The sequence below is a fragment of the Eutrigla gurnardus genome, assembly GCF_963514095.1.
Source record: "Eutrigla gurnardus genome assembly, chromosome: 3".
Taxonomy (NCBI): domain Eukaryota; kingdom Metazoa; phylum Chordata; class Actinopteri; order Perciformes; family Triglidae; genus Eutrigla; species Eutrigla gurnardus.
The window spans coordinates 1,346,055-1,361,209 of record NC_139917.1 but is presented as its reverse complement, the minus strand read 5'-3'; the positions used below and the strand labels follow the sequence as shown (position 1 = coordinate 1,361,209).

General features: G+C 45.9%; 1 protein-coding gene across 2 annotated transcripts in view; it reads left to right on the top strand.

Moving 5' to 3' along the window:
- Positions 1 to 15,155, top strand: part of glra3 (glycine receptor, alpha 3) — a gene marked incomplete at its 3' end in the record, with an annotated part of 92,323 nt that overhangs the window by 68,458 nt on the left and 8,710 nt on the right. For both annotated transcript variants that reach the window (XM_084004976.1, XM_084004975.1), the window contains exons 6-7: positions 8,747 to 8,884; positions 9,818 to 10,032. In XM_084004976.1, coding sequence (XP_083861102.1) covers positions 8,747 to 8,884; positions 9,818 to 10,032 — 353 coding nt within the window. The remainder of the gene's footprint in view (positions 1 to 8,746; positions 8,885 to 9,817; positions 10,033 to 15,155) is intronic.

The window sequence follows — 15,155 nt, the reverse complement described above, 5'->3', positions numbered from 1 at the left end:
AATAAATGAAATAATTTATTAACACAAGAGTTTAAATTAACATAGACAAACGATGAGGTGTGTTTATCTGTATAATCAGTAGTGTAAATGTGGGTGAGTGGCTGCGGTGTGTGGATGTCATGATGGGTGTAAAACCAAAAGACAGCAAACCAAAATGTGCATCAGCAGGCAGGGCGAAGCGCCAGAGCACTGAGCTGGGCCGGGGTTTTAAAGCCTCCTAGAGGACTGAGCCCAGGTGCACCCAATCAGCCTCATCACCGTCACCAGCACCTCCTGCAGGGATGAAAGGTTAAGGCCAGCAGGGCCGTGACACCCCCCCCCCCCCCCCCCCATAAAGTCGGTGTCCCAAAGGAGACCGCCGACTCCACAAACAATATTACCTATTCTATAAAGAACAAAAATACAATCAAAACACATAACTACTCAAAATGCAAATCAGAATAAATTTATAAAGAAAACAAACCCATGACCTGCAGTCTCTGGTGCCCCGCCCACCTCTTTCCCACCCCGGTCCAGCAACCCCGGTACCATGGGAAGCAATTTAAGAACCTATAGAGGGATTAAGAACAGACCAAGAACACCAAAAGACAACAGGACATTAATAATCAACACAGTGCAACAAACGCCCTACAGAGGCGCACGTGACAGCGCATCAGCAACAGTATTGGCTGTCCCTTTAATGTGTCGAATATCAAGGTCATATGCCTGAAAAAACAAAGACCACCTCATTAACCTCTGATTCAAGCACCGCAGCAACTGAAGAAAAACCAGAGGGTTATGGTCAGTATACACTACCAGAGACGTCCCGCCGGACCCCACATAGACCTCAAAGTGCTGGATTGCCCAAATCAACGCCAAAGCTTCCTTCTCAATAACAGAGTAATTACTCTGATAACGATTGAACTTTCTGGAAAAGAAACTGACTGGCCTCACCCAACCCTGGGCATCCTCCTGCAGCAAAACTGCACCTGCTCCAACCTGACTGGCGTCCACCTGCAGCATAAACGGCTGACCAAAACGTGGAGCTGCTAAAACAGGAGCAGAACACAAAAGCGATTTGATCAAAAGCATGTTGACAATCAGAGGACCACACAAACTTCGCCTTCGCCTTCAGGAGCTCTGTAAGAGGGAACACCACAGTCGAGAAATTTTTACAAAAACTATAATACCCGACCAAACCCAAAAAGCGTTGAAGCTCCTTTTTAGTCGTGGGTTGAGGAAAGTGCCCGACTGCCTGAACCTTGGCCTGAACCGGAGCAACACAACCTTGCCCAACTACCCGGCCCAGGTAAGTGACCGTCGCCTTAGCAAACTCGCATTTAGCCAAATTAACAGTAAGGCGCGCCTCTGCAAGCCTGTCAAAAAGCGCACGAACGCGCTGAAGGTGCGAGTGCCAAGTATCGCTATACACTACAACATCATCAAGATAAACCGAGCACCCCTCGAGCCCTGACACCACTCTGTTCATCAGGCGCTGGAAGGTTGCTGGTGCATTTCGTAACCCGAAGGGCATCACAGTATAAGAAAAAAGGCCTGATGGTGTCACAAACGATGAAATCTCCTGGGCTCGCTCCGACAACGGCACCTGCCAGTAACCTTTGAGCAGATCGAATTTGCTAACAAACCGGGCCGACCCAACCTGATCAATGCAATCATCCATCCGGGGCAGGGGAAATGAATCAGGTTTGGTGACTGCATTCAGCTTCCTGAAATCAGTACAAAAGCGTAAGGTTTGGTCAGGTTTTGGCACCAGAATGCAAGGAGAAGCCCAAGCAGCCGACGACGGCACAGCAATGTTATTTTCCAACATATAATCAATTTCCAAATCCCAAAACTTGGCTTTTTCAGGGGACATGCGATTAAAAACGTTGCTTAATCGGTTGCGCATCTCCCACACAGACGTCATGTTCTACCCAATCAGTGCAAGAAGGCGTATCACCAAACAGTTTTCATTTTCCAATCAGATTCACAAGTTCACAACGTTTATCCTCTGACAAATGTGACAACATTTCGTCCAACACACACAGAGACTCAGAATTTCTCAGTCGTCCACATAACACTCTCTAGTCAGGCTCAGGCACGCCATCGCCTTCATGCGCAACAGCCACAGAGCTCACCGCCAGAGCCAGACGCACAACACTCTCAGGGTCAGAGTTACGAAGATAATAGGGCTTCAAAAGATTCACATGACACAATTGCTGTGATTTCCGACGACCAGGCGTTTCTACATAATTAAGGTCTGAAACCTTCTCAGAAACAGTGTAGGGACCCGCATACTTGGCCTGGAACGGAGACCCCACCAGAGGCATGAGAGCCAAAACTTGATCTCCTGGAGCAAATTCTCTACGTTCCGACCGCCGATCATAAACACGCATCATCCGCCCCTGCACAGAACCTTATCTCTGGCCAAACAACCCGCCACAAACAAATGGTGCCTGAAGCCATTAACAAAATCAATGAGGTTTTTAGGTGGTTCGGCCTCCACCCAGCCACCTTTCAGGGCCGCCAGAGGACCCCGCACAGTGTGTCCAAAAACGAGATCATTTGGGCTGAACCCAGTACTCTCCTGAACTGCCTCTCTTGCAGCCAGCAGCAACCACGGAAGACCCCCCTCCCAATCTCTACCCAGCTCTGTACAATAAGCCCGGAGGAGAGACTTCAGCGTCTGGTGAAACCTTTCTAAGGCACCCTGACTTTGCGCATGGTAAGCCGAAGACTGATTGTGTTGTATGCGCAAAATCTTTAACACCTGACTAAACACATGGGAAGAAAAATTCGAGCCTTGGTCTGACTGTATAATTTTGGGGATACCAAACACTGAAATAAATTGTTTCAGAGCTTTAACAACTGATTTTGCAGTGATTGATCTCAACGGATACGCAGCCGGATACCTCGTTGTCTGGCACATCACAGTCAGTAAATACTTACATCCCGACTTGGCTACGGGCAGAGGGCCCACACAATCAATAATGAGATGTTGAAATGGCTCACTAACAGCCGGAATAGGTTGTATTGGAGCAGGCTTAATTTTTTGATTCGGCTTCCTGGTTAGTTGACAAACATGACACGTTTTAATATACGCAGCTACATCACGTTTTACGCGCGGCCAAAAAAAATGTCTCAGAATATTCAAATGCGTCCTTTTTACCCCAAAGTGTCCGGTGTCATCATGGGCAACTTTGAGAACCAGAGGACGAAACTTAGCTGGCACCACCAACTGAAACACAGGGTCTCCTACCTCCACACCAGAATGAGCAATCCACTGCCTAAACAACAGGCCATCTTGCAAAAAGTAACCGCTGGCAGCGTTGCGCACCTCAGCAGCCGGCAGCACTTGCTCAAACAAACCCTTGAGAGACTGATCTAACTTCTGCTCTTCTCGCAGCTCCTCAGGTGACACCTCCAATGGAAGCTCCGACAGAGCCGGGACATCCAAGACACCAGCCTCAGCTTCGCCAGACGCTACGTCAGCCACAGCCATGGCACGCGTAACGGCACAGGTTGACAGGGCCTCTGGTGAACCACCAGAGCCTTCACAATGAACACTGCTCACCGGATAGGGACTGACCACGGGGGATGGAGAAGCTTCCACCCAGACCCGGCCACCAGCCAGACCGTTACCCAGGATCAGGTGGATTCCCTCCATGGGCAACGCCGGACGCACCCCGACCGCCACTTCACCCTGCACCAGCTCGCAGCTCAGAACCACCTTATGCAAAGGAATCGGCAAAGCCCTATTCCCCGACTCAAAACTACATCACCGGTGTCACTGTCCGATGACAACGGCAACACCGAATCCACCATGTACGAGTCATAGGCCGCCGTATCCCTCAGGACTTTTATAGGCACTTTAACTTCACTCCCCACAAGCGACACGAAACCATCGCTGATGAACGGGGCATAAGCAGCCCAAACCTCAGCCTCATCCACAACAGCAGAAGGCAACACATGCTCGGACACCGCAACCAGTGCCACCGGCGCAACAGCGACCGCCGGTTTCACATATGCCCTTCCTGGCCGGCTTTTAACCCGCAAAACGGGACACTCCGACTTCCAATGACCGACCTCACGACAGTAATTGCACCTGTCATCCTTATTCACAGTACCACATCCAACAATGCCTCTAGGTGCCAGCCTCCCTGGCCGCACCTGTTCTGCCGTGCCATGACTCCGAGTGGTCTCCAAACTCCGCTTTGTGGATCCACACAAACTCATCAGCTGCCGCGGCCGCAGCCGAGACAACAGAGACCTTTCGCTCAGTGATGTAAGTGGCCAATTTACCAGGCAACATATTCTTAAACTGTTCTATTACCACCAATTCACACAGGTCATCAAAAGTGTTTACATTTAGCGCTGCCAGCCAACGTTTAAAATGAACGTCCAAATCCCTGGCAAATTCGACATATGTTTGACCATTTTTTCTTTCCCAAAATCTAAAACGTTGTCGATAAGCTTCGGGGACTAATTCATACGCTGTGAGCACAGCCTTTTTAATTTTATAATAGGACCTGCTGTCCCTCGTGCTCAACGACGAATAAGCCACCTGCGCTTTCCCTGACAGCACACACTGAGGCATCAGAGCGTAATCTGAGTCAGACCAGCCCCGTGCATCCGCCACACGCTCAAACAACACAAAAAAGGAGTCTGGGTCCCGTTCATTGAATGGCGGCACCCACCGCAAATTGCTTATGTCAAGGGGACCAGACGAACCGGCACTGGCCTTCCCCGACTTCTGTCGGAGGTGCTCCAACTCCAGCTGTGTTCTCACATCCAACTCATGCTTTGCTCTATCATGCTCCAGCTGTGTTCTCACCTCCAACTCATGCTTTGCTCTATCATGCTCCAGCTGCATCCTCATGAGCTCTTTTTGTTGCTCAAACGTGAGCTCGGGCCGCTGGGACAACACCCCAGTAAGTAGCGGAGGAGCATCCACCTTTTCCTCCCCAAACAATCCACGCGCAGAAAAAGCAGAGACAACAGCTGATTTAATGTTGTCCTTCACACGTTTGTCACCCTGCACCTCCACAGCATAATGCTCCGCGATAAGAGCCATCTGATCCCTGGTGCACGAGTCCAAAAAATCCAAAGAGGGAGACGCAACAAACTCCGAAATGGTCTCCATTTCAAAGCCACAACAACAAATTCTCACACACAATTCCCAAAACCAGGTCGAGGACTAAGCGGCTCAATGTCCTGTGCGCACCGGGGCCAGAAGATTTCCCGCTATCTACCCAACCAAAAACTTGTCTAACTCAGCCCTAGTCTTCATGCGGTAACTTGCGGTGGGTAATTACGCACTGTAAACCGTTGGCACGGGGGAGCGTTCTGCGAACACTCACCCGAAACCAAGGACGTTCTCCCAAGCAATGCTTCAGCCACTTTCTCCGCAACACTACCAGGACTGGACCGACGGACCCAAAGGGAAACGCCGCTACAACCTACCAGGGAAACCCCCCAACCAAACGTAGGTGCCACAGTGCAAGAGAACAAACAAAACCAAAATCAAAGCAGCCAAATTACCAATTGCGCACCGTTTCAACACAACTTACAGGGTCAACCAGTTAACCAGGCACACCGCCCGCACTGTCATCACACTGTTCATTAACCAAATAAACGATCCAAACTCCCCGCCACGAGAGACAAAAGATGACAGTCACAGGAGCTGCGCGCGCCACACGCGCTCCAACCCGGCCTTACCCACGCCCACGAACACACCTCCCCACGGGCCAACACGAGGAAATCACTCGGTTGTTGGCCCGCTGTTGTCTGTCAGAGTTGGAGGGTCTGGCTGTGGCTCCTCCCAGTGTGGATGGCCCCAACGACAGCACTTCCTCAATCCTCAGTGCCTTGCCATGTCTCCCTATTGCCGGTAGTAAGAGTGTGCAGATGTGTGTGTGTTAGTGTGTGTGCGTGCGTGTATGTAGTATAGAGGGTGGAAGGGAGGGGTTTTCTTTATTGTTTTTATCTTTGTGTAAAGCATTTTGTGCTGCATACCCGGTATATGAGAAGTGCTCTATAAAAAAAGTTTGATTGATTGATTGATTGATTCATTCCGAGTACACCCGTGACAAAACAACCAAGCCACAACATGGAGCGGCCTTTTTTTTTTTTGCGTGATTCTAAACAAGAACTATACGAGGTTTCGTATAACCTCCGGTGCCTCCAGGCGGAGCACAAATATGCTGATGGAGAGGAAGAGAGGGAGTCAGCCCTGACAAAGGCTAGGGAGCTAATTTCCTCCAGGCCGTGGCTCAGGGGCTCACTGCCCGCCTGGGTGAAGGACTTTGTCTCAGCCCCTGATCCCCGGCCATGACCCTCCCCAGCTAAGCAGCCTCCCAGCTCCTGCCGTAACCTGTTTTAGGGTACTCGCCTGGCCCTGGGAGGGCCAAAGAGCGTCTAGCTGACTAACCGGCAGTTGGTTCGTCGAGGAAGCGAGCCTTTCCAATGCTGCTCACGGGTGCCCAACCCGTACTGGTTCTGACGGAGTTTCGTCCGTCACCAGTCCAGTCGGAGGTCCGTCACCAGTCCAGTTGGGAGTCCATCTGTTTGTTACCAGTCCAGTCGGGGTTCCGTCCGTCACCAGTCCAGTCGGAGGCCCGTCCGTCCGTCACCAGTCCAGTTGGAGGCCCGTCCGTCCGTCCCCAGTCCAGGCGGAGGGCCGTCCGTCCCCAGTCCAGGCGGATGCCCGTCCGTCACCAGTCCAGGCGGGCGTCCATCCGTCACCCATCCTGAAGGGGGACTGTCCGACACCTGCACCACGCAGCCTTCTGGGGGTCCGCTCGTTGCCCGTTGCTGTTCCGACGGGGGACCGTCCGACGCCTGCTCCACGCATCCTGCCAGGGTTCTCTGGCTTCCTCCCACAGTCCAAAGACATGCAGGATGGGGAAAGGTTCATTGATGACTCTCATTTGCCCATAGGTGTGAATGTGAGTGTGAATGGTTGTCTGTCTCTACATGTTGGCCCTGTGATAGACTGGCGTCCTGTCCATGGTGTACCCTGCCTTTGCCCAATGATAGCTGGGATGGGCTCCACCCCCCACCCCCGCGACCCTGAATACAGGATAAGTGGTCGAAAATGGATGGATGGATGGATGGTTTCCTGTTTTATTTTGTAGTCTTCTGTCTTGTGTTGTCATGTGCTTTGCTTCCTGTCTTGGTTTCCCTCCTTAGCCTGCCCTTGTGTCTCCACACCTGTCTGTCGTTGACCTAATCAGCCCTGTGTATTTAGTCTGTGTGTTTCTGTTCTGTCTTTGCTTAATCGTCCTGTGTTTTCCCGTGTCCACCACCGGATCTGTCCTGCCCATGTCTTCTGGTCTTTGTCTACGCTTTGGATTATTGTTTGTAAGTTTTTTGTCTACGCTTTGGATTCTTGTTCTTCGTTTTTTTCATAGTGTTTTTGCCTGTGTGGCCTCCCTGAGTTTTTGGATGTTTTTGGTTAATTTTCGATACTGTTTTTGTCCCTGTGGTCTCCCTGAGTTTTTGGACATTGTTTTTTGTTAGCTTATCATTTAAATAAAACTAACTGCATTTGGGTCCTTACGTCCTTCATTATAGTACATCCCTTGACAGAAGAAATGTTGCTGTCTTCAGGTTCCTGTGAAGGAGAGTTATGTCCTTCAAGTTCTTGGTGTATGGATGAAGGAATTCCATCAGCTAGGAATTCTTGTCTTGGTTGATTGGGAGGTTTCAATGGGAAGACCAGATGAACTGGTTCTCTGTAGCAGTTGCTTGTAGGGTGAAGCAGGCTCCAAAAGTCTGCTTCTTTGGCTGTTCGTGGGAGACTGTTTGGGTGAATTGCTTCTCAGGAGTCCAGGAGAAAGAGGCACAGTCGGTCTGCTCAGTAGAAAGAAGCATAAATCAGCTCAGCCAATTGTAACTTCTGACTTCTACTGCAGTTGACCAATCACAGTGGAATCTGGAGTTCACAGGTGGGTGTCACATATAGTCGGGCAGAGATCAGACCAACAGGCAGATGGGGAGGGGAGCCCTAGACCCCTGAGTTTGACTGTTTTCAAACATAAGACCCCCATTTTAATGTTCAGAAACAATTCAATCTGCATCTATGAATTGTTTCATAGACACCAATGTTGTTGGGATAGCAGGCTAAGCAGTCTATTGCATCCCTCTCCCCAGCAATGTCTTTCAGCTCTTCCTGGGGAACCCCAAGGAGGTCTCAGGTGAAATGAGTTATGATCCCTCCAGGATGTTCTGGGACTACCTAAGGGCTTCTTACCAGTTGGACATGCCTGGAAAACCTCTAAAGGGAGGTGTCCAGGTGGATCCTGATCAGATACATCACCTCAGCTGGCCCTTTTCGAGGCAAATGAGCTGCGGCTCTAAGGCTGAGTCCAGTCTCCCTATGAGGAAGCAGTGGGTGGTCAGCTCCCTCTTCACTACAATGGTTCAGTACAATGCTCACATCACTGCTGACGTCAGACCAAATCTCCTATCCATCCCACACTCCATTTACCCTTACTTGTCAACAAGACCACAATATTTTTTAATTCCCTTACTTAAAACAGTGACTCACTCACTTTCCAGCAGAGAACCATGGGCTCAGATAAAGGTCGTCCTTTTGCAACCCACTGCTCCTAAATGCTAAGAATATGTTAAATGTCATGTATGAATAATTGATGATTAAAATGTAAATGTATCAGTCACTTCAAGGAATGACTGCATTGACTTCATGTTGCATAATGTTTTATTATACATTTGAAATTGTCCTGTGGTTTGTTTGTTTTTTCAGTTGGTTACACAATGAACGACTTAATCTTTGAGTGGCAGGAGAACGGACCAGTGCAAGTGGCCGAAGGCCTCACGCTCCCACAGTTCATCCTCAAAGATGAATCAGACCTGAGATACTGCACCAAGCACTACAACACAGGTAACACACACTGCCGTAAGTATCACGACACAGGCACCGTAAGATGCACGCAGGGTGAAGAGGTTGCCACTTTCCATCAATCATGTTTGTGCTTCTGGGATCAAGTCAAGAAAAAAATCAGCTGCAAGAGCGAAAAACAAACAGACTGACATTCACACTGATATTGTCTTTTCAGTCGGCTAAATGGGATCTGACCTTAGACAGAAGAGAAGCATGGATGTGGTGTCTTGGAACTTGGGTGCTGTATGGTGATGGGGACGTTGAATGACTCAGGGGGCTCAGAAAAGGACAGGGGTTAGGGATATTTATAGATTTCGCGCTGCATAATGACCAGTTTTTGTAGCACCATGAAGTAAATACCTGCCATCTTGTTAGTTAGTGGATCGTGGAAATGCATATCCCAGAAGTTGGGTGAAGCTTGTGTGGGGCGTGTTGAAACACAGGCCAAGAGTGCCTTGTTATCATAGGCTGTATATCAGAAGTGGACTGCAGATTTGAAGGCTCGAGTTTGGGTTAGGTATTTTAGCCATCACCATCTGCGATTTTGATCATCGCCATGTTGTTGTTGTTTTTGCAATCAGTGATTGGAAGTGACCGTATTTGGATGGCAGAGGAGCTACAGGTGGATCTGATGAACACAAGCAGAGCAGCACCCCGCACAGCAAACTATTGATTGTTCTGGCATCCGGTGTTAAGCTTATAACAAATTTAGCCTCCAGAATTTGGGATAAACTTTACCGCGATGTGTTAATCTCAGAAGCTAATTGCATTGGAGACGTGGTAACATCAGCTAGCATAAGTGACTTTTCAGAACCGGAGGTTGCCACCCGCTCATAATATTGTAATTGTGCTCCATAATTGTTGCTGATGACCATGCTCACATTGAGCATAAATATGCAACTGTGATTTTAGAGTGTCTCTGCTTTGTTGCAGGTAAATTTACTTGTATTGAAGTGCGTTTCCACCTGGAGCGTCAGATGGGCTACTACCTGATCCAGATGTACATCCCCTCTCTGCTCATTGTAATTTTGTCCTGGGTCTCCTTCTGGATCAACATGGATGCTGCCCCAGCCAGAGTGGCACTGGGCATCACCACTGTCCTCACAATGACAACACAGAGTTCAGGCTCCAGGACTTCACTGCCAAAGGTATTTTTTTGATAATCTTTCATTTAATCTCTATTCAATCAGGAAGTATTTTCAGATAGAAATATATTTTCTGGGGGGAGACCTGGCAAAGACAGCACAAAAGATATAACTACAATAACATAAAGATATAACTACTAATAAAACACAACAGACAGAAAAAAGTCTGTATATTATTCTCCCAATCCAAACACATGTGAGTATCAGTGGTTGTCTGTCTATACTGTTCAGTCCTGTGATAGCTGGTTTTCTCACCCAGCTTCTACAGGGTTTGGAGCCATAGAGTCACAGGAGTGCCACACTAAAGAATAAATAGGTTAAAGAATAAGAAAAGAAATATGGAAATATAAAGAAGGATAAATAAAAGAATAAATAAGCAATATATAAATAAATCTAAAAAAAAAATAATGAAAAAATAAAGTAAATACAAATGTGGAATTATATAGATAAATAAATAAATAAATATAAAGACACGTTCAATATTAAAGAATATATGTATGTGTGTGTGTATGTATATATATATATATATATATATATATATATATATAGAGAGAGAGAGAGAGAGAGAGAGAGAGAGAGAGAGAGAGAGAGAGAGATGGATTTTTGAGAGATATATTCATTTATTGGATGTACATTACTTTATTTTTCAATATATTTTTTATTTTTGTATTCTTGAATTTTTTGTACTTTATATTTTTCCACATTCGATCTCTCTGCAGATCTATTTGCCAAGAAAAAACTGCCTTTAGACAGAAAACAGACTTTAGACAAACATCTTGAGCAGACCAGGCTCTTGCGGTTCCATCTGCATTTGGTGTTGGATAGAAGTAAATACAGTGAAGTAATGTTGTATGGGATACAAAAACGATGAAGTTTATTGTGATATTTTGTGTTGCTCCTGTTACAGTTTTTACAAGGGGATACAAACATCTATCTTCAATGGCGTAATCAAATTATACTTTACAAATTTTGAAATAGGATTCAGCAACAAGGAAATACTCGAGATTTTAGCTCTGAAACATTGTGTGTGTGTGTGTGTGTGTGTGTGTGTGTGTGTGTGTGTGTGTGTGTGAGATTTATTCCCTCTCCTGAGACCTGAAATCTTTCTATTGGTGGATGTTTTGCATGGGCAAGCACAAGTATGTGTTGATTACACACATCATGTATCCGAGAATGCGTGTGTGAGAAAGAGTGCCTTAGTCCTGGTATCTTGTATGCATGAGGGGGGAAAAAATCATAAATGTAGCAGTGTTACATAACCCTTATTAGCACACCCATCTTTCTCACACATACTCTTTGTGTATGCGTGTGTGTATTGAGAGGTTAGGAGGTTTCTCATGTTTTAAGTGCACAACAGAACTTTGCACTCAAGTTTGTAACACATATCTGAATAAGTCATTATTTCATAAAAAAGGAGGTTGCATCATTTTGACACCACAAGCGTCAGTGGCATAGGCATGTGTGTGTAAGCGTGTGTGTGGGTGTCTGTCTGTGTGTGTTCCAAAAGCAGCTCCTACAAACCTAAACTTTTTTGTATTAAATATTGTTGAATTACTATTGGAAGATTCACCCAGATGGAATCTTTAAGTTATTTCACACAAAAACCAAAAAGTTCAAAAGTGGCCCGACCAACGGTTAGAGAGACATTGACACATCCCTATAGCCTTCTCAGAGGCCGCTAAATCCGAAAGCAAGTCTCAGCCACTGCGGGCCAAATCCAGCCCGGCAATCGAGCTCGATCGGCTCGCTGATCAGTTCTGTTTACAAATAAATACAATTTATTTATTTGCTTATTTATTTCGGGCATGTCAGTTAAATCAGCATCATCACACATCTTTGTTCAAATAGTAAAATACACATGGCCGAAAGGGAAAGCGGGAGAAGCCAAGGCTTATCTAGTCCCGCCCCCATTACCCACTGGATAAAATCGTCTTCATAATATTATCTTATCTTTTGCATTTTTCATTTGACATAACATTTTCTTTTACTTGTGACATTTGACATAACATGTTACAGCAGTAGGTGGTACAGAGAGCTGAAGTCCAGTGCAAACAGATTACGTGTGTGTCCACACACGTGTCCATATTTGTTCGTCATGAGTGAACAACAGTCTCATCATGTAACAAAGTCTGAAGGGGGTCCAATCGACAGAGAACAAAAAAGTCCAGTCTAGCTATTATTTGTTGGGATGGTGTGGGAGCCCTTTTTTTCTGCCATTTTTATTTTATTCATCAATCTCCTCTGCAGCTTTCGCCGCTGTTAACTTCGCCATTTCCTCCCGATTAGTGGCCACTTCAACTCGCATCAGTGCCGTGAACTCGCGAACTGCGGAGATGTCAGAGCGCATCCCGACCACAGCAGACCGAGTGGTGGCGTTGTCCGCCCTCACACTGGTCAGCTCAGTGGCAATCTTTGTCATTTTCCGATATTGCATGAAAAGTCCACATCCCAAGGCGATCATTCCATTTGCCATGAACGCAAACACGTACACGTCCTCGACGTCCTCCACATCCAGAGTGGCAAGGCAGATGACTCTCCACTTTCCCCAAGCATCCATGATGTAGCCGGATATAAAGGTCCCGTCCGGGCACGTAGGTTCACCAGAACCCGCACACCGTGTTGAGAACACTCTGTCGATAGCATTCAGTGACCAGTTCAGCAACTCCATCGTGAACTGTTGGATTAACAGTTACGCTTGGTATTCATACCTAATTTATCTCCACATTGTTGATACTCCCTGCTACGTACAACTGACATTGGACCATACAAGTTTCTCAGGTTCAACTTATTGTTTGGGTACAGAATGTTCATTTGTTATGCTCCCATCCCGTCACAACACCATGTCTGCTGATTCGTGCCTCAGACCTTTATCAACTCTCATGCAATAATCTGTACCGGTCAACAGTTGAATTTACATACTTCTTCTTAAAGCCACTTAGTGTTGCTGACTTTTTGACATCTTCTTCTAACACATTCCATTGTCTAACACCTGTGACCGATAAGGAAAAGGATTTTAACGTAGTTCGTACCTTCCTTTGCCTGAAAATCATGTTCCCTCTAAGATTGTGTCTCACTCTGTGTATGAAGAATTTTTGCAGGTTCTGGGGGAGATTTCTGTTAGATTCTTGGTACATCATTTGTGCTGTGCGATAGTTTATTAAGTCATATAGTTTGAGTATTCTTGATTCGATAAATAAGTGATTTGTGTGTGCCCTGTAGTTGGCATAGTGTAAGATTCTCAAGGCTCTTTTTTGGAGAATTAACAAGGGCTGTGTGGAGCCTTTATATGTGTGTCCCCACACCTCTGCACAGTATTGCAGGTGCGGAGAGACTAGTGCGCAGTATAACAGATGAAGTGCTTTTTGATTTTAGTATTTTTTGTACTTTCCAAAGTATGGACACACTCCTGGCCAACTTCCTTTTTAATTGTGCTATGTGTGGCTTCCAACTTAACATGTCATCGATAATCACTCCCAGTACCTTATTCTCACGGACCCTCTCAGTATTAACTCCGTTTACTTGAATGTTGGGACTGTTGTTGCAGCCTCTTTTCCCATATAGCATGTATTTAGTTTTTCCAAGATTTAGTGATAATTTATTTATATTAAACCACACTTGAAGTTTGGCCATTTCCTGATTTACTGTTTCCACAAGTTGGTTCAAGTCACTCCCCGAGCAGAAAATATTTGTGTCATCCGCGAATACTATTAATTTCAGAGTATTTGACACTTTGCATATATCATTTATGTATAATATAAACGGCTTTGGACCCAGAACTGACCCCTGTGGGACCCCACAGACTATGTCCAAGCTAGTCAATGTGCTATCATTTATTTTGACATATTGGGATCTGTTGTGTAGATAGCTCTTGACCCACTGCAGTGCTACACCTCTAAGGCCATATCTCTCCAGTTTAGCTATTAAAATATCATGGTTAACGGTGTCAAATGCTTTTTTCAGGTCTATGAAAATTCCTATGGAATATTGTTTTTGGTCAATAGCGTCGGTAATGATTTCCACAGACTCAGCTAAAGCTAGGGCAGTCGAATGGTTCCTTCTGAAGCCATACTGGCTGTCATATAACAATTTGTGTTTGTTGATGAAGTTGTCGAGCCTATTGTTGAATAGCTTCTCTAGGATTTTTGACAGTTGTGGCAGTATTGAAATTGGTCTGTAGTTGGTAAACTCGTGTGTGTCACCATTCTTAAACAGTGGCACAACCTTGGCAACTTTCATTTTGGTGGGAAACGTCCCGGTTTGAAATGACAGATTGAAAATGTATGTCAGGGGTGAAATGATTCCATCTAATACTTTCTTAATTAGCCTCATGTCCAGGTCGTCAGCATCAGTAGAAGTTTTGGCTACGCATTTGTTGACCAGGTGTCTAATCCCTGTGTCCTTCACTGGTGTGAGAAACATTGAGCTGGGATTTCTGTCTCCATCCTTATCAAAGTGGCTCCAGTGCAGGGGTGAGTCAGGAATGTCTTTGGCTAGCTCTGGCCCGATGTTTACAAAGAATTGGTTGAATCTATTTGTTATGACCTCCGGGTTATCCTCCTGCATGTTATAATTGAAGTAGGGGGGGTAGTTTGGTTTTTTACTTTTATTATTAGTCACGCTGTTTAGAATATCCCATCATTTTTTAGTATACTTCATGTTTTCTGCTAGTAAATTGCTGTAATATTCTTTCTTGCGTTCATTTAGGATGCTGTTTAACTTGTTTCTATACCGTTTGTATCTCACTTCTGACTGGGCTGTCCTTGATTTAATGAACTGTCTGTACAGAGTATTTTTTTTTCTGCAGGCGTTTATCAATGTTTTTGTGAGCCATGGTCAAATCCTGTAGGGAGAAAAAAACAAATAAGGGACATTTTTCCACAATAAATCCTTCATTTTCTCACGCAGTGATATCATATTATATTATATTGTAATTCATTCCCATGCATGAGGATCAGAGTAATCTCAGTCAGCGTCTATCTGTCCTCTAACACCATGCATACGAGGAGTGGCAGTGAGTGACAGTTACTATAGTTACGTGCACGCTCTCTTTGTTACTCAGAAACTTTCTGCCAACACATCATTCTTGATGCAGTTGGTTTTCATAGCAGCCTCAATCTAACTCATCA